The sequence below is a fragment of the Cygnus atratus genome, chromosome 1 (genome assembly GCF_013377495.2).
Source record: "Cygnus atratus isolate AKBS03 ecotype Queensland, Australia chromosome 1, CAtr_DNAZoo_HiC_assembly, whole genome shotgun sequence".
NCBI classification, from domain to species: Eukaryota; Metazoa; Chordata; class Aves; order Anseriformes; family Anatidae; genus Cygnus; species Cygnus atratus.
This window is the reverse complement of record NC_066362.1, coordinates 205,081,917-205,106,820: the sequence shown is the minus strand read 5'-3', so window position 1 is coordinate 205,106,820 and position 24,904 is coordinate 205,081,917. Positions and strand designations below refer to the sequence as shown.

At 50.8% G+C, this 24,904-nt stretch overlaps 3 protein-coding genes across 3 annotated transcripts; 1 reads left to right on the top strand and 2 right to left on the bottom strand.

Moving 5' to 3' along the window:
• The first annotated feature begins 5,615 nt into the window (after positions 1–5,615).
• On the top strand, positions 5,616–6,553 carry LOC118254812 (thyroid hormone-inducible hepatic protein-like). The gene is made up of 2 exons (XM_035560451.2): positions 5,616–6,071; positions 6,198–6,553. The coding sequence occupies exon 1, from the start codon at positions 5,652–5,654 to the stop codon at positions 6,051–6,053; it is 402 nt and encodes a 133-aa protein (XP_035416344.1). The 5' UTR covers positions 5,616–5,651; the 3' UTR covers positions 6,054–6,071; positions 6,198–6,553.
• Positions 6,554–8,278: 1,725 nt separating this feature from the next.
• NDUFC2 (NADH:ubiquinone oxidoreductase subunit C2) lies at positions 8,279–11,888 on the bottom strand. Its single transcript, XM_035560464.2, has 3 exons — positions 11,690–11,888; positions 9,526–9,669; positions 8,279–8,480 (listed from the first exon to the last, which is right to left on the bottom strand). The coding sequence occupies exons 1-3, from the start codon at positions 11,826–11,828 to the stop codon at positions 8,431–8,433; spliced, it is 333 nt and encodes a 110-aa protein (XP_035416357.1). The 5' UTR covers positions 11,829–11,888; the 3' UTR covers positions 8,279–8,430.
• A 1,890-nt stretch (positions 11,889–13,778) lies between these two features.
• ALG8 (ALG8 alpha-1,3-glucosyltransferase) lies at positions 13,779–24,750 on the bottom strand. The gene is made up of 13 exons (XM_035560444.1): positions 24,625–24,750; positions 23,951–24,029; positions 22,767–22,960; positions 21,804–21,913; positions 20,825–20,892; positions 20,132–20,258; positions 19,164–19,267; positions 18,924–19,044; positions 18,465–18,604; positions 18,041–18,180; positions 16,706–16,803; positions 15,543–15,615; positions 13,779–14,456 (listed from the first exon to the last, which is right to left on the bottom strand). The coding sequence occupies exons 1-13, from the start codon at positions 24,702–24,704 to the stop codon at positions 14,225–14,227; spliced, it is 1,566 nt and encodes a 521-aa protein (XP_035416337.1). The 5' UTR covers positions 24,705–24,750; the 3' UTR covers positions 13,779–14,224.
• Between the last annotated feature and the right edge of the window lie 154 nt (positions 24,751–24,904).

Genomic DNA, 24,904 nt, shown 5'->3' with positions numbered 1-24,904 from the left:
CTCCCCTCTGCTTCCTCCTACCCTGGCCGGGCTGGGCAGCACGGGGCCGGGCTTGGCTCCAGCTCCATGTCCCTGGCTCTGCCTGCGCGTGGCCTTGGCCCCAGCTGGCCCCCGGTGCCGCCGAGTCCCCGGGGGTGCAGGGAGCCAGACAGAGAGGAGGGGAGGTGCTGTGTGGCCTCTGTCTGAAGATTTCCTGTCCCCCAAGCTGCGCCCGCTCCCTCCCGTCCCGTCCCTGGGTACCCCTGGGAAGAGCCGGGCTCCATCCGCCCACCTCTCCCCCGCCAGCTCTTTGGTGCCTCCATGGACGCCCCTGAGCCTCCTCTCGTCCGGGCTCAGCAGAGGCCTCCCCCTCAGCCTCACCGTGCCTGGAGGCTGCTCCGGTCCCTTCACCTCCTCCGGGGTCCTCGGCTGGACTCACGGCCACGTTCGTCCTGCACTGGGGAGCCCTGGACGCGGGCCAGCCGCAGGATGTGTCCCACCGGGAGCAGGGATCCCCTCCCTCGCCCTGCTGGTGCGGCTCCTCCGAAGGCAGCCCGGGCGGCTGGAGGCTGTCTGCCGGTGGGGTGGCTTCGGCTGGGACTTGGTGGCCGCGCCGTGTCCCTGGCTCTGCTCCCCCAGCCCCAACGGTGGTGCTGCCCGGGGGGACGTCACCTCTGTCCCCGTGCCTGTCCCCCGCCGCCCCGTCAGTGCTGCGGGTGTTGAGCAAGGCCCTGACGCAGCCACCGGCACGGAGGTGACGGCAGACGCCAGAGGCCTCGGCGTCGCACGCAAAATGCCCCCGGGGGTCCCAGGGACGTGGTGCCAGCCGGCAGCCAGGCACCAGGGGAGCCCAGAAATGTCCTCTCGCACGGGGCTGTCCCACAGCGAGCTGCGACGGGGATGGGGACCTGGCCTCCTGGCCACTGGCCTCTCCCAAATCCGGGCTGGGTTTGGGCACGGAGGGGACGCTGCTGGTTGTTCCCAGCCTGCCCGAGGGACCCAGAGCATCCCTGAGGTGAATGGGGTGCTGCCACCCCATGCACGGGCCTCTGGGCCACCACGGAGCTGCTGGGACAGGCAGGGCATTGCCGGGCTCCTGGGGCAGAGGGACACACAGCAGGACACTGCCTCCTGCTCCCCACTTCTGGGCTGAGCGTTGTCCTCCTGGGCTGCTGCGGAGCTGGGGGCAGCGGATGGGGGCAGCGGGGGCTCAGCAGCCCAAGGGTGGGCCCCAGCACCACATCGTGTCCCCACGTGGTGGTGGTGCTGCTCACAGGGCACACTGAGGGGGCACAGACAGCTCAGAGCTCAAACCAGGGCTGAAGTTCCGCTGAAATCCCACCGGGAGCGCGACCTGCAGCGTTGCCTGGCGCTTGCAAAAGGGCCAAAGGACAGGCTGCCAGGGAGTGTGGCAACCGGCTCCTATTTTGGGATCGGCCGCAGGGTCCTTTGGCCCTTTTGCAACCCTCGCTGGTGGCAGCTCTCCCCCGCATGCACACCGCGGGACACAGCCCCAGACACACACACGCCGGGGACCCATGGCTGCCCCCACCTCTTCCCATCGTGCCACTAAACAACCAGGGGCTGGAGACCCCAAGGCACAGGACCCCGAGTGGCTGGTGGTGTCGGGCAGCTGCGGGTCCCTGTGGTGCCAGCCCTGCTCCACCAGGGCCACCCCGAGCAGGGGGCCCAGCCCCACGTCCAGGCGGCTGCTGGAGATCCCCACACCAGACTTTCACCACTGGCTGCTACCCTGTGGTACCCGGCATGCTGGTGCCTGTACACTAACACAGACAGGATGAGGAATGCACAAAATGAGTTAGAAATGTGTTTCAGCTGTAGTGCTACGGTCTTATTTGTATGACAGAGGCACAGCGGGATGGCTCCCATGACTGCAGCAATGCCTGTGTCCTGAAGTAGGCTCTTTGGGAAGGGTAGGCTCGGGAGACAAGAAGAGGAGATAATGAGGAGAAATGCTCTGCTGGACTTCATTCTCACCAACGATGAGGGATTTGTTGGGAATGGGAAGGTCAAAGGCAGCCTTGGCTGCAGTGACCATGAGGTGGTGAAGTTCAGGATCCTCAGGGCAGTGAGCAGGGTGCCCAGCAAGCTCACCACCTGGACTGCAGGAGAGCTGGCTTTGACGTCCTCAAGGATCTGCTTGGTGGACTCCCATAGCATAAGGCCCTGGAGGGAAGAGGGGGCCAAGAAAGCTGGTTAATATTCAAGGATCACCTTCTCCCAGCTCAGGAGTGATTCATCCCAACAGAGAGGAAATTAGGCAAAAAGGTCGAAATGTCTGCATGGATGAACAAGGAGTTCCTGGACAAACTCAAACACAAAAAGGAGGCCTACAGAGGGTGGAAGCAAGGATGGGTAGCCTGGGAGGAACACAAAGACATTGTCCAAGCATCCAGGGATGTGTTTAGGAGAGCTAAAGCCCAAATGGAATTGAACCTGGCCAGGGATGTCAAGACAAGAAGGGCTTCTGTAAGTACACTGGTGACAAAAGGAAGACTGGGGAAAATTTGTGCCCACTGTTGAACAAAAAGGGGGATCTGGTTACACACGGCAGTGAAAAGGCCGAGGTCCCGAATGCCTTCTTTGCCTCAGTCAGGAAAGCCTGACCTTAAGGAATCCCAGCTCTCAGAAACCAACGGGAAAAAAACAGAGCAAGGAAGATGTACCCTTGGTGGAAATGGACCGAGTCACAAAATATTTGAGCAGACTGGACACAAACGAGTCCATGGGCCCTCATAGGATGCACCCATGGGTGCTGATGGAGCTGGCAGGTGTCACTGTGAGGCCACTCCTGATAATTTTTGATCAGTCATGGAGAGTAGGAGCAGTGACCAAAGACTGGAGGAATGCAAATGTCACTCCTGGCTTCAAGAAGGCAAACAAGGAGGACCTGGGGAATTAGAGGCTGATCATCTTCACCTCAGTCCCTGGAAGGTGATGGAACAGCTCATCCTGGAAACCATTTCCAGGCACACGAAGGAGAAGAAAATGCTTAGGAGCAGCCAGCGTGGATACAACAAGGGGAAGTCATGCCTGACCTACCTGAGAAGCTGCAAAAAGGAAAACACCAGCTTGATGGGTGAGGGGGGAGCAGTGGATTTTGTCTTCTTGGATTTCAGTAAGGCTTTGACACTGTCCCCCATAACATCCTCATGGAGAAGCTGCTGAAGCAGGGGAAGGGTGAGAGGACAGCGAGGTGTTTCGAAAATTGGCTGAATGGCTCGATCCAGAGAGAGTGGTCAGTGGTGCAAGGTCTAGCTGGAGGCTAGACACACGTGGAGCAGCTGGTGGTCAGTGCAGGATCCAGCCTTGTTTGACAACTTCATTAATGATCTGGGCGATTCAGCAGATTGCGTCCTCAGCAAGTCTGCAGATGACACGAAACTGGGAGGAGGGGCAGATCGGACAGAGGGCCATAGAGCCATCCAGAAGGACTTGGACAGGCTGGCGAGGTGGGCTGAGAAACGTCTCCTGCAGTTCAGTGAGGAGAAGCACGAAGCCCTGCACCTGGGGAAAAAGAGCCCCAGGCACCAGGACGTGCTGGGGACCCCAGCTGGGCAGAAATGGCCCTGGGGGTCCTGGTGGGCACCGGCTGGAACGGGAGGCAGCCACGTGCCCTTGGTGCTCAGAGGCCTCGTGGTCTCCTGGGCTGCCTGGGGCAGAGCAGGGCCAGCAGGCCGAGGGAGGTGATCCTTCCCCTCTGCTCAGCGCTGCTGAGGCCGCCCCTGGAGCACTGGGCCCAGCGCTGGGCCCCCCAGCACCACGGGGACCCGCAGCTGCCCGACACCAGCAGCCACTCGGGTGCTGCAGGGGGACGTCCCTGCGGTCATTTACCCGGCAGGAGCAGGAGGACGGGACCTGTATGAGGGGGAGGAGCTGGCAGGCACAGCGAGGAAGGCTGCGCTCACCTCAGGCGTTGCTTCTGGCTCGGGCTGTGCGCTTGGCAGCTGGAGAGGCTCATGGAGCAGCAGGGTGGGAAGTGGACAAATGCAACTCCAACGCGCACGATGGGAAGAGGTGGGGGCAGCCATGGGTCCCCGGCGTGTGTGTGTCTGGGGCTGTGTCCCGCGGTGTGCATGCGGGGGAGAGCTGCCACCAGCGAGGGTTGCAAAAGGGCCAAAGGACCCTGCGGCCGATCCCAAAATAGGAGCCGGTTGCCACACTCCCTGGCAGCCTGTCCTTTGGCCCTTTTGCAAGCGCCAGGCAACGCTGCAGGTCGCGCTCCCGGTGGGATTTCAGCGGAACTTCAGCCCTGGTTTGAGCTCTGAGCTGTCTGTGCCCCCTCAGTGTGCCCTGTGAGCAGCACCACCACCACGTGGGGACACGATGTGGTGCTGGGGCCCACCCTTGGGCTGCTGAGCCCCCGCTGCCCCCATCCGCTGCCCCCAGCTCCGCAGCAGCCCAGGAGGACAACGCTCAGCCCAGAAGTGGGGAGCAGGAGGCGGTGTCCTGCTGTGTGTCCCTCTGCCCCAGGAGCCCGGCAATGCCCTGCCTGTCCCAGCAGCTCCGTGGTGGCCCAGAGGCCCGTGCATGGGGTGGCAGCACCCCATTCACCTCAGGGATGCTCTGGGTCCCTCGGGCAGGCTGGGAACAACCAGCAGCGTCCCCTCCGTGCCCAAACCCAGCCCGGATTTGGGAGAGGCCAGTGGCCAGGAGGCCAGGTCCCCATCCCCGTCGCAGCTCGCTGTGGGGCAGCCCCGTGCGAGAGGACATTTCTGGGCTCCCCTGGTGCCTGGCTGCCGGCTGGCACCACGTCCCTGGGACCCCCGGGGGCATTTTGCGTGCGACGCCGAGGCCTCTGGCGTCTGCCGTCACCTCCGTGCCGGTGGCTGCGTCAGGGCCTTGCTCAACACCCGCAGCACTGACGGGGCGGCGGGGGACAGGCACGGGGACAGAGGTGACGTCCCCCCGGGCAGCACCACCGTTGGGGCTGGGGGAGCAGAGCCAGGGACACGGCGCGGCCACCAAGTCCCAGCCGAAGCCACCCCACCAGCAGACAGCCTCCAGCCGCCCGGGCTGCCTTCGGAGGAGCCGCACCAGCAGGGCGAGGGAGGGGATCCCTGCTCCCGGTGGGACACATCCTGCGGCTGGCCCGCGTCCAGGGCTCCCCAGTGCAGGACGAACGTGGCCGTGAGTCCAGCCGAGGACCCCGGAGGAGGTGAAGGGACCGGAGCAGCCTCCAGGCACGGTGAGGCTGAGGGGGAGGCCTCTGCTGAGCCCGGACGAGAGGAGGCTCAGGGGCGTCCATGGAGGCACCAAAGAGCTGGCGGGGGAGAGGTGGGCGGATGGAGCCCGGCTCTTCCCAGGGGTACCCAGGGACGGGACGGGAGGGAGCGGGCGCGGCTTGGGGGACAGGAAATCTTCAGACAGAGGCCACACAGCACCTCCCCTCCTCTCTGTCTGGCTCCCTGCACCCCCGGGGACTCGGCGGCACCGGGGGCCAGCTGGGGCCAAGGCCACGCGCGGGCAGAGCCAGGGACATGGAGCTGGAGCCAAGCCCGGCCCCGTGCTGCCCAGCCCGGCCAGGGTAGGAGGAAGCAGAGGGGAGGAGAGGAGAGCAGAGCGGGGCCGTGCCCGGCCCCATAAAAAGCCTCTGCGGGGCCGGGCAGCGGCAGGACACCCGGGGAGCAGTGGCAGAGGTGCTCAGGGCCATGGAGCAGTACTTCTCGGCCACCCAGAAGATGGAGCAGGAGGTGATGTTCCCCAGCCTGCTGCGAGGGGTCTTCCCGCAGCAGGACCAGGACGGGGCGGCCCCGCACGAGGGCGGCCCCGCGGACCTGTACGAGCGCTACCAGCTCCTCAAGGCCATCAAGCCCGTGGTGGAGCGAGGCCTGGCCTCCGTCACCGACCCGAGCCCCAGCGGGGACACCGACGGCGACGCCGACGCAGATGACGCCGCCGTGGACGCTCGCCTGGAGGAGCGCCTGTCCCACCACCTGGCCGGCTTGCAGCAGGTCCTCACCCACCTCACCAGGGACACCAACGCCCTCACGCGCAGGTACAGCCAGATCCTGGAGCAGATCAGCCCCGGCGATGGGCAGCCCAGCTGGTGAACCTGCCGCGGCCTCCAGGTGAGCGAGCGCTGGGGGACAGAGCCCGGGGGGGCCCCGCGGAGGTGCTCCCGGAGCCCAGGGCCGGGTGCTGGGCACGCAGGAGAGGTGCTGGTCATCACGCAGCATCTCTGCCTCTTCCCCCAGCCCCGCTCGGCCTCCTCGCACCGCGGCAGCTGACCTCCAGCGCCAGGACTGCCCGCCAGCCGCAGCCGGGACCCGCGGGGAACGCGATGGGGCCGTATCCTCATAGGAAGAGCCATCGGTTCCCTCCTGGGGCCACCAGCGGAGCTGCCCGCCTCGTGCCCTCCTCTTTATTTTCAAAGAGCAGCAGCAGCAGCAGCGGCGGCAGCGGCGGCGGCGGCGGCGGCAGGCGGCGGCCTCGCTCTCTTGCACTGAGCTCTGCGGAGCCCCGGTGAACGCCGGAGCCGTTTCCAGCTGGTACCTGGACACGCGCGGGACTTTTCCCCTCTCTTTGCTAATAAAAGGACCCCTCTGAAGCGGCCGTGTGGTTCTGTCATTGTGGGACACGGGAAGGGCCCAGCACCCAGCGCCCCTACACGGGGACAAACAGGGCCCCAACCCCACACCGGGTTCTGTCTGCACCCCCGGCACGGGGCGGGAGGGGGGCACTGGGGGTGCGCTGCCACCTCCAGCTGGGACAGGTGGCCCAGGAGAGGGGACACGGGGAGCTGGGAGAGGGACGGTTTGGGTTGTGGGGCCGTGGGACCCTGCGTGAGGCTCAGCGTGTGCTGGGGAGAGGCAGGAGCCACCTCTCCAAGCGGGGCAAAGACGGTTTTGTCAAGAGGAGGTGACCCCATGAGGAGGGCTGACCCCACAGGGATGGCTGAGCCCATAAGGAGGATGGAAACCCGGCAGGAGCTGGGAGGGAGAGGGCAGGCAGCAGCCCTGTACACGAGCCATGCACGGGGCTGTGAACAAGGGGCGTGTGGTGATGGGGCAGGGAGGGGGTCACAAAAGCAGCAGAATGGGGATTAAGCGGGGCCACCTCCAGTCCTTGCAGGTAAGCAAGGAGGTGTCTGCGTGGCACCACCATGGAGGAATGCCCCAGACTCAGGATAGATCCGTGTCCCATGTGTCCCCTTGTTCCCGGCACAGTTGTGGTCTTCTGCCTGATCCCCAACCGTTGGAGCATCGATGGTGATGCTGGGAGGCACTGAGGCTGTCCTGTTGCAACGTGACCTGCAGCTGGGGAGAAATTTCAAATTTTTGGAGGAAAGTCCCATGGGGAGTGGGGGATCCAGCAGGGGGCCGTGCTGCCATGCAGAGGGACCTGGACAGGCTGGCGAGGTGGGCTGAGAAACGTCTCCTGCAGTTCAGTGAGGAGAAGCACGAAGCCCTGCACCTGGGGAGGAACAGCCCAGTGCTGATGAACGTGACTGGTAAGAGCCCCAAGATGTTCCAGAAAAGGTCTGCGACCTGCCACGAGCTCCAAAGGTCCCTGGCAGCACCCCATGGCGGATCAGGCCCCCGCCACCACGGCAGGGGACGCCGGGCTCTGTTCTGCTCCAAAACCCTCCCTGGGCACGGGCTCCTCCGCACGCGCCCCAGGCTGTCACTGCCATGCATCGAAGCTCTCCCCAGCTCCCCGCAGCACCCTGGCTGCTCCCAAGGGATGCCGAGGGAATTCAGAGCTCCAAAGAGCCGGGAAGCTGTGCTGAAACATCGCTGGGAGCACTCGGGCGCTGGTTATGGGAGAAGGAAAGAAACCCGGCTGCGTGCAATGCCTGGAAGCTCACCCGCTGGGACAAGCTGAAGGCACACAGAGCTCAGCCGGAGCTTCCCCGAGAAAAGAGGTGAGAATTACAGGTGCTGGGTAGCAAAAAGTCACGCCAAAGGCTGGCTGCACACCATGCTGGGGTTTAAACACCATTTTTGGACATTTCCCTGAGGCCCTCAAACCATTGGTGACCTTGCCAAGGCCACACCTGCAATATTTTCTCTCACCTTTTTGTGCTTCCAGACCTGAACGTTTAAATACAACTGGAAGTACTTCTGCCTCCAGACGTGCTGAGCAGCCTGCAGTGAAATTCGGGAGAGCTGCGGATTCTCAGCATGTCTGGAAAACATTTGGGGTCAACGTGCTTACTGAGGATCCACAAACCAGGGCAGAAAGATTGAATCCTGATCGCCAGCAAAGAAAAAGCAAGGTAAGAATGCAAAACATATTGATATAATGTAACAGAAGAATAAAAAACTGAATACTCTGTATTTAATCTTAACTTTTATTCAGTGAAAATGAATGATAGTTCTTTTCCCAAGCCATGACCGGCTGCAGGCAGCCTGCAGGAGTTCTCAGGATGGAATTTGTTCAGCGGATGCTTTGTGAGACACAGGCTTGTAGCTGCCGGAGAAACCCTCAGCGATTCGGAATGAAGTCCTCCAGAAGCTCTCCTATTCTTTTCTTTCCTGCAAGGGGCAATGAGTCGGTTTAGGAAAACCCCTACTCAACATTTGAGATCAATTTTAAAGATTGAAATGCTCAAACCATCACTATTTTTCTGTTCAAAAGGTTAACACGCTACAGAAAACCTGTCTCTTGCTACCAGCTAGCTTGCTGCACAAACCAAGCACGCAATTTCTCTTCCATGGGGCAGAACTGCAGATCCCTGAAAAGGGATCTCGCTACTGCAACGCTTCTTTACATCTGCAGATGCCCGCTGACACCGCATGATGCGATTGTTACCCAACAGGCAGCCACCTGGCTGTGTTTTATTAGAAAACAAACGATTCTGCCCTTAGCCGTGCCGTTGCATTGCTGGGTTCAGCTGAGTACGTTTAGCGCAACATTTATTTACTGAGGCTTTTTTAAATAACGCCCGTCAGGCAGCCAACTGCATTTCGGGCTGACGTTTCTATTTATTCCTTTTCCCCCCTGCTCTACTTATTTTCTGAAGGCTCATCACAGCGCTTTGGAATCAAAATGCACCGCAACCTCGGGCAGCTCAGGGCACTGCTTAGGGACGGTGCTCAGTCAGCACATAACAGGGAGCAACGTTCCCACGCGTGACCTGTCACTGCTAAAGGAAAACCTGCACGGACAAGGACCTGTTCTGGCTCTAAGTTGTACAATGCCTGGAACGCCAACAAAATTATCCTCATCTCCACCAGGGCATCTCAATTTTACAATAAAAACAACAAAGATTGTGATTTCTGATTTTCATTGCTTTCTGGGACTTTCCTTCTTTAGTTTTGGCCCTGCCATTTTTATATTGAAATAAGTTATTAAGAGGAAGAGTTGGTCATCAAGCTGATCAGCTTGGTAAGAACATCTGCTTTCAGATGCTGACTCCTGACTACTGTTACAATTTATACCGTGAAAAAGCATCAACGACTCAGCATGACTTGTCAAAAAAGAGCAGATTCTGCAAGCAGGATATCAACATCTTTATATATATTGCTGCTTATTAACCCGCATGCTACGGCAGGCTGAGGTCCTTCTTAAAATACCAACCTGCTGTCTTAAAGTCTTCCGGATGGTGCCTGATATACTCAAACATTTCTCGGTCCTGCTTAGCGTGAATATACTCAGTGCGTTTAGCAAGGAAGTAGCCAACGAACCAGCCCACGGTAGCGAACAGAATCTGGCGGTGAACACCTGCAAGGTGAAAAAGAAACACCAAAGTGATGATTTGACATCGAGCAAGACACAAATAGCCCCTAAAAAAGGCCCCAAACCCCTTAACAACACCAGAAACCTCCCGGGTGAATCCTTGGGGATGCTCCCTCTCCTTTTTAAACCTGCTCTGAATTCAGCTCAGTGACTCTCTGGCTGTGTGATTTTTTTTTTGCATCCGGCAGCACGAAGCACACCGATTCCCCCCGCGTGGCACAAAGGACATCCCAACACAACGGAAAGCGCCCTTTTGGGTTATCTTAACATTTACACAGCTCACGACGCCATGCGCTGGTGGTGACAGCAGTGACAGGAGGCCGCCCCCTGACCTGTGCCAGCAGTGCCTGAGGCAGCCTTCGCCTTGCAGGGCTGACACGAGCAGGACGGCCGCCCTGTTCCCCTCATGCACCAACACTCCCCACTTCACACCCCGAGCCCCTTGCGAGGCATGCTGTCCCCCCAGATCCCTCACCTCAGGGCTCCCTCCATTTTCTCCCTCGTGCAGGCCCCCCAAATCCTCCTCCCTGCCTTCCCCAGCTGCCCTGCAAACTTCCAAGCAAAACCAAGCAAACCCCTTCCATCCCCTCCTGCCCCATATCCCTCAAGAGTCCCCACAAATCCCCCCACAATATCCCTCAGGTTCTCCCCAAATCCCCCTCCAAAATCCCTTAGAGTCACCCCAAATCCTCCCCCAGCCTGTCACCTCAGGGTTCCCCCCATATCCCTGAATTCCCCCAAACCCCTTATACCTCAGAATATCCCAAATCCCCCTCAACATCCCTCACCTCAGGGATTCCCCTCCCCATGCCCCTAAATCCCCTCGACCCCCATATCCCTCAAAGTCCCCTAACAACCCTATCCAGCCCCTCACTTCAAAGCTTCCCCCCCACAGCTCTTACAGTTCCCCCATATCCCCCCATATATCTCAGAACCCCCTCAAATCCTCCCCATTATCCCTCAGAGTCCTCCTACACCCCTCCCCACATCCCATCCCTCTCCAGTCACTCACCCCAGGGCTCCCCCCAACATCCCTCAGAATCCCCTCAGATCCTCCCCATTACCCCTCAGAATCTCACCAAATCTCTCCCCATATCCCTCAGAGTCCCCTCAAATCTTCCCCATTATACCTCAGGGTCCTCCTAAATCCCTCTCCACATCCCCTCAATCTCCCCAAATCCTGCCCTACCCCTCAGAATCCCAAATCCCCCCCCAGCACCCTTCAGAATCCCCGCCAAACCACTCAACCTCTCAGAATACCCCAAATCCCTCCCCATTGCCCCTCATAGTCCCCCACATTCCTCCCCAACCCCTCAGAACCCCCAGAGATTATCCCTCAGAACCCCCCCAAATCCCTCCCCATTACCCCTCAGAATCCCCCCAAATCATTCCCCATTATCCCTCAGACCCCCCTCAAATCCTCCCCATCACCCCTCAGTCCTCCTAAACTCCTCACCACATCCTCTTAGACTCCCCAAATCCCTCCCCATTACCCCTCAGAGTCCCCCCAAACCCCTCCCAACCCCTCTAAGTCCCCCCTAGATCCTCCCCATTACCCCTCAGTCCTCCCACATCCCTCCCTATGACCCCAGGGAATCCCCCCAAATCCCTGCCCAACCCCTCAGAGTCCCCCCTAGATCCTCCCCATTACCCCTCGGACCCCCCAGATCCCTGCCCAACCCCTCAGAGTCCCCCCTAGATCCTCCCCATTACCCCTCGGACCCCCCAAATCCCTGCCCAACCCCTCAGAGTCCCCCCTAGATCCTCCCCATTACCCCTCAGACCCCCCAAATCCCTGCCCAACCCCTCAGAGTCCCCCCTAGATCCTCCCCATTACCCCTCGGACCCCCCAAATCCCTGCCCAACCCCTCAGAGCCCCCCCCAACCCCTCCCCAACCCCTCAACCCAAGCCTCTCCCCCCCCCAATTCCTCAGCTCCCCAACCCCCTCACACACCATCCCCCTACCCCCCAGCCCCTCACCCTGCCCCTACCCCCTGCACCCACCGGCGGTGAGGACGGGCCGCTGGCTGAAGCCGTTGCCCAGCAGTGCCGCCGCCCAGCCGGCCGCACCCAGCCACGCCGACACCTTGTTCACCAGCGGCGGCGGCGGCAGCTCCCGCGCCTCCTCAGGCAGGAACGCCATGGCGCCCGGCCCGCCCAAGGTGACCGCCCGCCGCCGTGCGGCGCTGCCCGCCCTCCGCCGCGCGCGCTGGCCGCCTGACGCGGGTTCCGCCGCCTTCCTTCCTCGGTTTTATTGTTTATTTTTAACGCAACGGCCCCCCAAATACCCCTCGCCCCCACCCCAGAGCGGGCGGCGTTAATGGGGGTGAGCCCTCTCGTGGTGGTCGAGCAGGGGTCGCGGCGGCTTGTGAGGCTTTTGCTCCGGTGTCAGCTTTCGGGGGCGTACGTTTTGGTTAAACTGAATCAAACCCCATTCGTTTTCACAGAATCACAGAATCATCTAGGTTGGAAGAGACCTCCAAGATCACCGAGTCCAACCTCTGACCTAACGCTACCAAGTCCTCCACTAAGCCATGTCACTAAGCTCTACATCTAAACGTCTTTTAAAGACCTCCAGGGATGGTGACTCAACCACCTCCCTGAGCAGCCCATTCCAATGCCTAACAACCCGTTCAGTAAAGAAGTTCTTCCTAATATTCCTGCAAAACGATTAAAGACTAATACAACAGAGTGACCCAGATTGATTTTTGATGAACCTGAAATTACCTTAAGCCACTTGCAAGAGCAATAACCATACAACAACATAACCATAAAAAAATAGTCGAACGCATCAGAACTCCTAAATCGCTTCCCCATCTAACCCTATTTATTACTTCGCCTCTCTCTGCAAGGAGGATGTTTGGGTATTGGTGTCCCATAGCATGGTGCTGGAGGTGACGCAGGAGCTCCCTCAAAGCAGGGAGCTGGGGGTCGGCCTCTTCTCACAGGTAACCACTGATAGGACCAGAGGGAATGGCCTCAAGTTGTGCCAGGGGAGGGTCAGGTTGGAAATGAGGAGACATTTCTTCTCAGCAAGAGCAGTCAGGCATTGGGATGGGTTGCCCAGGGAGGTGGTGGGGTCCCCGTCCCTGGGGGTGTTCAAGGCAAGGCTGGACATGGTGACTGGGGACATGGTTTAGTGGGTGACATTGGTGGTAGGGGTTGGTTGGACCAGATGATCCTGGAGGGCTTTTCTAACCTTAATGTCTCTGAATCACCACCAGCTTCAGGTGTTACCATCGAGGTGAAGAACGGGGATTTCACGCTCACACCAAGACGTCCTGGGGGGCTCTGCTGGTGAAGCCGGGAGGCAGCATCCAGGGGGGAACAGCTCCCCTCCCTGGGATTTACAGATGGAAGCGTTGTGAGTGCCTTACACTGCACAGGTTTGAGGCTAAAACAGCATGGAATACAAATGGAAGTAGCCCCCATCTTCTCCCCTGCTAGGGGTATGGCAAAGCACTTCACGAAATAGAAATAGTAGAAATTATGAGAAAGTAATGACAACTGGAGTGAAGAAAGCCGAAAATGAGCTTATTATCTGTGAAAAGTTTTATCAGTACCTTGTGTTTACACAGATGGTCTAAAATCCTACTCAGAGCAGCCCTGCTGCCACAGCAACCACTCTAACTGCTACCTGCTTTCCTACCAGAGCCACACACTACTTTAACATTCAAAATATTCGAAGAACAGAGTGTAACCATTTAGTCAAGTATCCCCTCTAAAGGGGACCACATTCTTGGACAGTGATGAAGTCCAGAAACTGCTCAAAAGATTCATCCCCTCTGCACTCCCCCACAGTTGTGGGTGACATTGCTGGGCCCCAAAACAATCCTATTCCTAAAGCAAAATCTCTGAGGGACAGTTATGTAGGTTTTCAAAAACCTTGTCTTCAAAAATAAGTATGATTAGAATACAGTAAAACTTCCTTGAAAAGACTCCGTGAAACAGAAAGATCAAACAGACATGGCCGTATTAAGCAAAAATGCAAAGCTGCAGCTTCAGTTGTTCAGAAGCTCAACAGTGCACCCCAGGAGAGTTTCTCCACGGACAGTATGGCTTGGACAGGTGCTGAAAAAATGGCAAGAAAGGCTGAAAACAAAGAGACCAAAGTTCCTTTTATTTTCATATTCCACAGTATGCAGTTACAATGCTCTCTCTACACAGCAATGACCTCTTGTAATTTCTGGTTCCCTTTTTATTAAAATACAGACAGTAACGGGAAAGCCAGGCAGGTTTTCCTCAGGACAGAAGTCTGAACCTCTTACATAGTCAATATGAATACAAAATCCTTTTTCGTTAAGCTTCACAGTTTATTCATGGCAAAGTGTCGTCTCAGTGGACCACGTTATTGTGATGAGTGTTTCTGATCAGAGGTATAGTAGTTGGACAGTACAGAAGCAAAAAGACAAACTCTCCTCACGGAGATGGTACACACACAGCTGGCTGTAAGGCAGCATATGTCCTTACAACAACACCTCACCGTGCTGGATAATCCCCTCAAAGGGGTAACCTGGAATGGGTCCCACCAACACAGCTTTACTCAGCCTTCTGCCTCACAAAAACGTGCTCAGTCAAGACACAGATGTACAGTTTCAGCCAAGCGTACGTGACACCCAGAGCACAGTAAACAGAGGTCAGCAACAGAGGGACAAAAGGAAACTGCAGCTTCCAGGAGGTCAGAGGAAATACAATTTCACAGAAGATTTCCAAAGGCACCAGTTGGACGAGGTAGATTATTTCAAGCCAGTTAAGGAGAGGCCTCTCTCTCCTGTCAGAGAAAATTCAAGAAAAAGATGTTAAAATACATGTTGTTACTAAAAGTAACTATTTTTTTCAGCTACTACTGGTGACACACAAACAGTGCAGAGAGTATCACCCACTAGTTCACAGCAACGCTTTAAATAACAATTAGAACTTCCAGAGTTTTCAGTAGCAAAACACACGGTAACACACAGTACAGCTAATTCCCTTAATCGTGTGGTTTTTACACCGAGTTCCAACAGGCCCTTGCTGAGTAGAAATGAATCTAGGTGGAAATCTCAGCAGCTGCTCTGCTTCTTTTCACATCATACCAAAGAACAATTAAACAGAGATCTCCTGTACTTCATACATGGGTTTGTTCCATGCAAGTTCTTCTGCACCCAAGGACTAGAAATGTCAGGTTTATCCTAACCACCGCCCCCTCCCCACAAGCTTTCTGTAGGAAATCTAAGTTCAACTCTCAGAATGGACACTGCTAGTAGGGTTTGGACTGCAAGTAGTCAACAGGCTACATTCATATTCTGATTTTAGCAGAGTTATGAACAAGAAATTTGCAAAAGCTTGAGCTCTACACAAGCTAAGCATCTACAGGGGAGTTAGGGTACTTGAGAAGGAATGACCTGAGTCCAGAACACTACGGGGGACAAAGCAGTCTGGTTGAAAGAGGATGACCTATAAAAAACAGGTGACTGATGTAATAAATACAGGTTCATAGCATTTCCAAGAGATCCTCATGACAACTTGGCTTATGCCATAAGAAGTTTGGGAAATAGGACAGTGGAGACTACCGGATTTATAATAAGCATTGTCTTTGGTTGAGTGGGTAGGGGATCCACGGCCTTAAAAATACACTGGGTTTACACCCTTCTGAGACTAACTGGACAGTTGTCACAGCTCAAACAGAACAAGGATGTCCTATAAAACTCTTATCTTAAGCCCTCCTTCTTGGGAGGAGAACAGAGGCATCATCATTTTAACACCGAAAACTGACACAAACATGAAACTGAAGTGCTGTTTGTCTCTTATGACAACACAGTTCCCAGTGACAGAGGTGGTTTCATTCTTGACTTCAGGAACAAGTTTATTTCATTACCTGAATAGAGATTTCAGCGAAGAGAAGCTATAAACTGTAAACAGCAGCATAAGCAGTATTTTGATTGGAAGTTCTGAAATGTAAGGAACACAATATACATTTAAAATCAGTTACAACAAGCATCTGCCATTTAAGTTATAGCAACCTTAAGTGCTAGTATTCAAGCTTGTATTGTCCAATTTAATTATTTTCTCCAAACCAAACAAAATTATTTACAGGACTTGTATTTATGCATAGAATATATATTTATATATATATTTAGGACACAAAAGACTTATTTTGGGCACAAAAGAATTAGCATATATATATATATATTTACTAAACAAAATGCCAAGCACTCCAACACACACCGGATATATAGTGAACACAATTATAATTACAATATATGACAGCACTGCAATTAAGATTTTCCTATTCAAAAGTGATTAGAAATTACTAGGAAACTCAGAACATTATGAACGACAGGGAAATCTAGTTCAAAGCTACAAACTATACAGGAGTTAGTGAACAGAGAACATAAAGGAAGTCTCTAGAGTCTAAAGGCAGCAGCTCCTCTATTGCAAATAAATGGCGTTATTTGACCAGAAGGAGAGCATCTGGATTTGAGTTCTACCAGAAGTATGCCAATCATTACACAATGGTTATCTGTTTATTTTATTTACACCTTAACACATCAGACCTTTGATTAATCAGAGGCAGGAGGAAGAAACAGCATTCATTCACACACACACAGAAAATCTATCCCTACACATAATTGATGCTACTGCAAGAATTTTTATTTATTTGATAGCACTAAACAGTAGTCAGCTGGAAACGTTGTCTGGAAAACAGCCTGACAGATCTGTAGTCTCAAGTTGACTTTATCCTCTTCCTTCACATGGTAGTGTTAGGCAGAGGAAAGTTTCTAGAACCGTGGCAGAGCGAGGGATAACAAATATTGACTATCACAATTCCCCATCTCTATTTCAATTCGAATTCTATGATTTTTCCACTGTGTTTTTAAACCAAGATTTCTTTTCACTAGTTGGAAGCTCATATTTACAAAACCAGGCTCACATATAGCATCTCACAGCTTCCAACTAATTACATGAAACAATCCAAAGCCATTATCCACTCTACACTAACAAGTAAAGACATGAGAGCACAGAAAGAAGACACTTTACCTGGTGCTGTGAACAGCAACGGGAAAAGGGAGAAATGCCCTGTGGTTGTCAGGATCAAGTAGATGCCAGCATCCTTTGCTCTCTGAACAGACAACAAGCTAAAAACAACAAGAACTTACGTTAACCACTTTTCTTTTAGTAAAGAAACTTCATTTCAGCAAAAACGCTATGCAAGTCACAAAAGAGAACGAAGAACAGGTCATGTGGAGTTACACAGGACCCCAGTCCTTCCAAATCCTGGACCTGTGATGGAATCTCCTGCTACCAAGCCACCTGACTTCTTAAAAGCGCAGGAGAAAAATCAGCCAAGAAACCCTCTCCCAGGAAACCGCACACTCACTGAACACAAGTATCAAAAAGTCCTGAAGTTTTCTAGAAGTACTACTTCTTTCCCCTACAAATGGTCTTTTTCCTTTGCCACCTGCCTGGCAACACTGTCATCCCTGCTTCCTTCTCCTTCCTTTTGTTCTTCCAGTGTTAATTCCCTCCCCCCGACTGCCACCCCAGTCTGGGGTTTTATGTCAGTGGTTGCAGTAGCCCTATTCACTAGTTCACATGCAGGAGCTATCTGAAACTGTGACAATAAGCTAAGTGGTAGTAATCTTGCTTCTAATCATATTCACAAGTAGCATTTAGGCTTCCTTGCCACGTGTCCGAGCATCCATTCTTCTCTATCACCAGTACCACAAAGCGATTGCGTACAATTACAAGTGATGCAGCACATGATCAGTGTTATTTTCCAATTGTAGCCACGTTCACGTATCATGAGAACAAGTCCTGGGTTAGGATTTTAGTCACTAAATTCAGACCTGGTTTGCCAAACTTGAGCACTGGGGGCAGCCTGGGCTGGGGGCAGGGGGCCCTGACCAGGGCAGCGGTTGAATTACATTATTTTTAAGGTCCCTTCCAGCCCAAACCATTCTGATTCTATGATTTTATCAAGCTTGCTCTCAAGTTGTCAGTACAGAAAGGAGGTTTTAAGGGGAGGCTAAATGAATTCTTTTAAGAGCTCTGGGGTACCCACAGCCTGAAGTCTGAATCCTTTATGAGCTTTTTTTTTCTCCATTATCTTAACAAAAATCACGTGTCTGAATCCAAACACTCAGATCTCCTGTTACACTACACATCGTAATAGCACTCAGCACTGGAAGACACCATTTATTGTGTCTGAAATTAATGCACTTGAAACACATTAAAACTTCACAGCTTAAGGCATTCTACAAGCGTGTTTATTTTATGAAATATACTGAAAACCAAGTGATCCTCTTTTGAGGATACTTCAACAAGCAGCTGCAGGTTCAGTTTGGCCAACTACCACATGCGGGAGTCACTTACCTTAAAGGCAGAATAGCGAGGAGTATTGCTTTTTCATGCACGTGCCAACCAAACATGAAGGAGCTCAATGCACAAAGAACAAGGCACCGAAGGAAGCCTCTGGGCCCTTGAGGTTTAAACCAAAGACAGAAAACAGAGGGCTAGAAACAACAGGCAAAAAACAGGACTTCAGTCAAGTTTTGCAATCCTGAATGCAAGCCATTGTCCAAAGAGCTTTCCAATGTTAAAAAACTGTGCTCCAAATATATATTAAATAAAAATAAATATATCCAAAAGGATTAACCCCATATTTATTGTAATAATTTATTTTTAAAGAAAAGTTATCTTTTGACCTGGAATTAAAATTTGTACGAGGGACATGCTAATCAGATTAAAAACTGCTAGGGACAAAACAAAAGTTTCCCAAACCATGATTTGTTCTTACCAAGATAGATATGAAAGTACAGACCAACGTTGCCAGCGGAGTCACAGAAGGAAGGACAGTGTGCTGAAATTCTTGAACCAGCCCTCCTGTCATTGAGGCTTTAGGAATTTTTGTGGGATCAAGGAAGTTGTACTTTAAGCCTGAAAAAAATAAGATAAAAAAAAGTACAAACTGTTAAATATTAATAAAGAAAATATACTAGCTGTCAAACTGGTCTGCAGAACAGAACTGAACTAAGTATATGGTTGAGATTTTTCTGTTTTAAAATACAACAGGCAAGATTGATTTCTGACCTACCACTGGAAGCTTGTCACACACTGAATTATGTAGATAATCGATCGATTTAAGGCAATCTGGAAGTATAATTTGCTACCTGCATTTCAAATGGGGAAGGAAGCCTAAAATCCAGAGAGCTCTATCTGCAAGTAAGCACCAAACCGCAAGATGTGCGTACTGTACCAACAACTGTGAGCGCTTTATCCACGGCATTGTACAAAGCCCAGAAGTTTGGGGCCCAGTAAGCATGGCAGAGGCCTCGCTTGAAAGGGAAGAGCCGTGAAATGACTTGAGGCAGCTGGCCCTACAGGAACGAAGAAGAATGAAACAAAAAAGGTCTCTTTAGATGAGATATGGTTTCTAGTTTCACAATAAAGCTTTCTAACTGTTCAGGTGAATAACAAGTGAAAAAGGGGTTATTACCAACACTATGAAGGGGCCCAACGAAAGAGCTGAAACAAGACAAACAATCAATGCCAGAAGAGTTACGTGAAGAAAGCTGAAACTCCTCCACTTCAGGGATCCATCTGTAAGAAGAAAACAGATTATCAGTGCAGTTACTGTGGCAAGTGGAGAGGCAAAGCAATCCACTGGTAGTGTGGAATGCTAGCACTTATCTAGAAGAAGCACCTAGTCCTTCACATCAATATATTCAATTACTTCCTTTAGCAGGTAGTTTTTAGGTAACTTAAGGTAAGCAAAGCCAATTTTGCCCATTAAACATCTAAATACTCCTGCCCATCTTGGCAAAACTGGAAGTAAGGCTGACCCAGACAGAAATGAAAAATTTCATATCAGTGTACTATGTACACTATATATACACACAGGCAAGAGAAGAGGAAGTCTATGGGTATTTAGTTTATTCTGAATTTAATTACTGAGGGAAAGTACAACTTGAGTTTGCCCCACTTCTTTTGAGTTAAGTAAAGTTTGTGCTCTTCATTTGCCTATGCCCATTTACTTTTTCTACATGGCAGCTCCTGCATTATACAATCTTTTGATTTTTCTCCTTTAAAGAGAAATAATCTCTTGGCTCACGTGAGAAATAAACACATTTTTCCCTGCTAAAAAGTGGACAGAAGCCTGAAAGATGGATGTTGGAATAGCCATCTAATTATTTCTTACTCAGAATAATTCTTACAGCTTCAAACTGCCATCTGCAGTTTGTTCACATTGCATTTTCTTAATAGAGAACTACCTAGAAACAGGAATTTTTGACACTCAAATATATTTTAAATAATCTCTGAAGATCTTTCCAGCTCTGCTCCCCAAGATGAATTCCCACCTGACCAACAGCCATTCTGATCCAATGGTACCTGCGTGTCTTGTGTCTTCCCCATGCACCATTAAACACAATTCCTCAAAATCAAGTGAGGAAAACTCCATCTTACCTGCATTATTTGCAGTAAAACAATAGGATCGCAGCAAATAAATGCCGTATGCTGGGGCCACATACACGTAGATGTGTTTGAAATGCAGAAGAATAGCAAAAAGAAGAGCGCCCTCCAAATACCTTTTCTAAAGTAAAAAAAAAAAAAGAATAAAAAAGTCCAAAAAAATCCAAGATTTTCTACTTGGTCTTCCTTTGTATAAACTTTGAAAAAGCCCTCTGGTCTGATCCTAAGGTGACAGGACAATTATCATAAGCATAAAAACAAATTAAGTGTTTACTTCAAATTACAAACAATATAGTCATGAATAAATAGAGAAGGAAGCTGCATTGTCAGATGTTGCTTTGAAAACTGGGAAAGGACCCCCCTGCCTGCAGCTTCTGAAGTACATTTTTTAAGGACTGGTGATTTGGAAGGAGGCAAGATGGCAGCAAACCATGTCACTTTGCTCAGGTGTAACACAGGATTTAGCTTTCTCACAGGGAACTGAAACGCTGCAGCATCAATAAGCAACTGTGGTTACATTCAGGTTCTCTTCTTCCCCCCAGACTCAACAAATAACTCGACACCCAGATTTAGGGCACACCAACTTGGAGCCACTCCCATTAGCTTCAATAGTAGCAGCCCAAGGAAGTGAATTGATGTACCTAAAATGTATACGCAAATAAAGAGAAAAGAGCCACTTAAATTTACCTGACATAGTCGAGCAACAGAGAGAAGCATCAGGCCAAATAGAAAGCCATTGTACTGAAAGTGAATATCTGAATTTGAGTCAAGAAAGGAATAAAGTAAGCATTCTCTACTACTATTAGAGTTTTGGAGGCTTAAAGACATAATCAAATTAAAATAGAACTTAAGTCAAGAAATTAACCTTAAATTCACTTGACTCAAAGTCATTAATCTTACCTGTAAGTACGTTAAGTACAGACACACAGACTACTAACCCCAGAGTATTATCGTGATGAAATGAAGCTTAGCAATCTGACTACGTATCTATCAAGAAGCTACATGACAAAATAATAATAGGTTAATCGTCCACTTTTTGAATTTTTATATACCGGTTTCTGCCTAACATTGGTTTATCGATGGAGACAGCAGTCCTCACTTATCACCTACCAGCATACAACTTTGGACAAAAACAGGGAAGCACAGAGTGAGTCCTTCCTGTTAAGGACTGCTGTTTTCCCTTCTGTTCCCTCTTCAACAACGTCAACACACATTATGTCAAAACTGACTGACAATAATTGGACCTCCCAGCATTATTTTTATATCCTCTTTAAAGAAAATTTGCTATTTATCATACAGCATTACCATTTAAACACATCCCAGACACAAAGCACTTGTAAGGTTTTCCTTTACACGGGACAAACCTAGAACTGCACCCAGGAAAAAGAAGCTCTCTGCTAAGACTTCTGTAGGAAGGCGGAGGGGGAGCAGCCAGCCGGAACAGGCACGTTGCTGCCAGACTGGTCCTTCAGCAGCTCTGGCGAATCAGACCAAAACCTGAACATTTTCCATTTTGACAGATAATTGCAAAGAAAACATGAAGTTATTCAACTAACCCCAGAACACGAACAGTAGTACTACTTGCTGCGACAGTAAGAATACCCATGGGTTTGTACCACACGCTGTAAAAGGTTAACCCCACAAACAACCTGATTTGAAAGGATACGATCCACAATTAACAGCCCGAAGTTCCACAAGAGCAGAACAGCAAGAATAAACGTTGGTTTTTCCAAAATATCCTTTGCAGCTCGCTTCCCACTTACATATCGGCAGCATCTGAACAACAGCAGAAGAAGCGTTAAGTCTTAATTGAAAGAACTAACGAAACCACGTTGCTTTTAAAAGTTGAGACATGCACTTAACCTGAGGATATCATATGGCTGGAAGGCAATGATAGAGTTCTTGCTAAACTCATCAAGAGAATAGAACATAACTGATAAAGTTTACTAGGAAAAAAGGATTTAAAATACCAGTAGCTGTAACATTTTCCACATGCTAAGGTTTGTTAAGTAACCTGGTCTCGGTCACACCTCATCTTCAATTATAACACTACAGTTTTTTACTGCCTGTTTGCTGTCAGCTTCTTATCAAAGAAGAGAGTATTGCTGTATCTGGAGACAATGTACTGGGTTGTATTTAAAGTCCCCAGTCAGGACATTAAGCTGGCTTTCCCCTGGTACTGTGAGCTACATGCTTACTAGCTAAGAACATCTTCTAACTTCAGTATGAAGCCATTTGGTTCACATGTTGAAGATCAGATTAAAAATTTGTGGGTGATGTGTTTTATTGCTACTAGTAGCATCATTCTTCTCCCTCAGAAAGCCAGGGCACCCTAAAAGCACAGAATCTTAATACTGCTAAATTAGACTTGGAATAATCAGTTTATCACCAAGAACATCAAAAACACTGGAGTGACTTAGCATATCTGAGATCATACTGACATTTCATCACAGGTTTCTTATACACTTCTATTTTAAAAGAAGAGAGTGATAAGAAAATAGGAAAAAACAGTCGTGCTCACCCAAGCTGACCCACAGCTCCTACAAAGTTTGTACAAATATTTTTGTTGTTACTCTAGAAGTTAGAATACTGAACCCACTGTCCCTACAATCAGGGCATTAAGACTTACTCACGAACTGCATAGATGAAAAGGATATCCGTAAAGATGACTGAAAATCTTTGGAAGAAGACGGTTGCATGACTGCTGTAATTTAGATTTTCAATGACCAACATCTTGGGGTCGAAGTACTTGGCAATATGTGATAGCGCATACTCAAACCAAGCAAAAAAAGGTGGATAATCCAGGGTCCATTCTGAAGTTGCCTGAAGATAAAATGAGAATAAATAATTTAACACAACCCGTGCTGTTTACGGTTCTTCATATCCAGTTCATGACATCAGATCAGTTGACATTTTATCTCAATCTTATGTTTTGTCTGCATGAAAGAATTCACCAGCACAATCAATCTTCTTGGTCTCAAAATTACTTTTTACATGTTACTTTTAATAACCCTTTTTTCACCAAAATTTTTGGATTTGGATTCAATAGTATTATTTATTTGGAATTATTTGGATTCAACAGTATTATTTAATCTTTTCTTAAAAGGACAGTTGTTATGCCCTAACCAATGATTAACTTTTTTACACTGTTAGATCAGCCTGTTGGAAACTTCTGACATACACACATCATTTATCCCTGGACACACAGTTCCCAAATGCTTACATGGAGTCCTAGAGACTGATCTTTATCCCAGAACGCCAAGAAATATTTTGAGATAGTGGCCTACACAACTGGGTTTTAACCTATTATCAAGTTGAAGGTGATCCATCTAGGTTAAAATCAATGCATGCTAGTAGGATGCCAGCAGAGGACCACAACTTTAATATCCTAATTAACTTCATAATGCACAGACCTGTTTATGAGATTCATTCTTTATTGCAATAACTATGAATTATTAATGACAACAGCAAAGACAGCAACAATGCAAGACTACCACACAGCTTGCTCCTGTTAGGCAACCTTTTTAATAAACCACGTGCATTAATTGTCTTTCCCAGTTTGCCTTCATAAATACTAGCAGCTGTCCCAAACAAATATTTTTTTAAGCATTACATAAGGCCAATGAATTGGGATCGATACGCTTCTGTAGCACAGCTATCCAGCTGCCAGCCATCAGTATCCCTGGCACGTATGTCCTGCAAATAAAGTTCTTTTTCCTCTAGCACTCAGAGAGGCTGGCATAACCAATACATCTATAACTTGTACACAACTAATAAAAGAACATTAAACCCTTGCCCCATAAAGAAACTTACTTCATAGTACCACTGAGAGAGAGGTAAATTGTGCGTGATGGCAAGCCAATTCCTGTGCACTTCAAAATCTGTGGAATGACTACAGAAGGTTTAGGTTAAGTCACACGCATGCACCTGAAGGAGAAACATAACCGAGTACAAGACCAGAGGCAGATAAATAGGGGGCCTACATCACCCAGCTCCCAGACTGTGATCTAATAATTTGGGCAGTAACAGAGATGCTGCACAAACTTTGTACCCAGGACACAGATGGATATAGGACAAGGCACGTTATAGGTATAATATATTTATATTATGGGTCAAGAACGACTTATAGCTCAGCCTTTTCTTACAATTAATGCAAAAATTCCTGGAGTTACTGACCTATAAATAGCAATTTAAAGTTTCTGAGGGGAAAACTGCATTTTTTTCCCTATTAATTTTCCCTATTAATTAGAAAGCGTGCCTGTTTCAACATATTAAAGCCCCCGAACAACAGCCAGGTTGGCTGTAAGCACCTTCAAGCCCAAACTTAATCCCCTTTTACACCGCCCAGAGGATGAGGTGGCGACACCCCAGGGACAGCAATACCTGAGGGAAACAAACCCCCTCGGGGCCGTCCCCACACCGAATGCCCCGTCCCCTGCACCAAGAAGGGGCAGAACCAGCAGCCCCCATCCCTGTCCCCTCCTTACTACGTGGGGATGAGGAGGCACTTGAGGAAGGAGACGCCGAGCGCCAGGGCGCCGAACCAGCTCCTCCCGCTCGCCGCCATTATGGGCCCGCCGCCATTACGCGTCCACTCCCCCCCCCCCCACGCATGCGCCGGAGTGGTGCGTGAGGGGAGGCGCGGGGGGGGTAATGGCGGTGCTTGGAGGGGACAGAGAGGGGTTGGGAGTGGAGCTCTTGGTTCCACGCTGCACCACATAAAAGTAAAGTTCTGTGTTTGAGAGCGGCGTCCAAATGCTTCTTGTA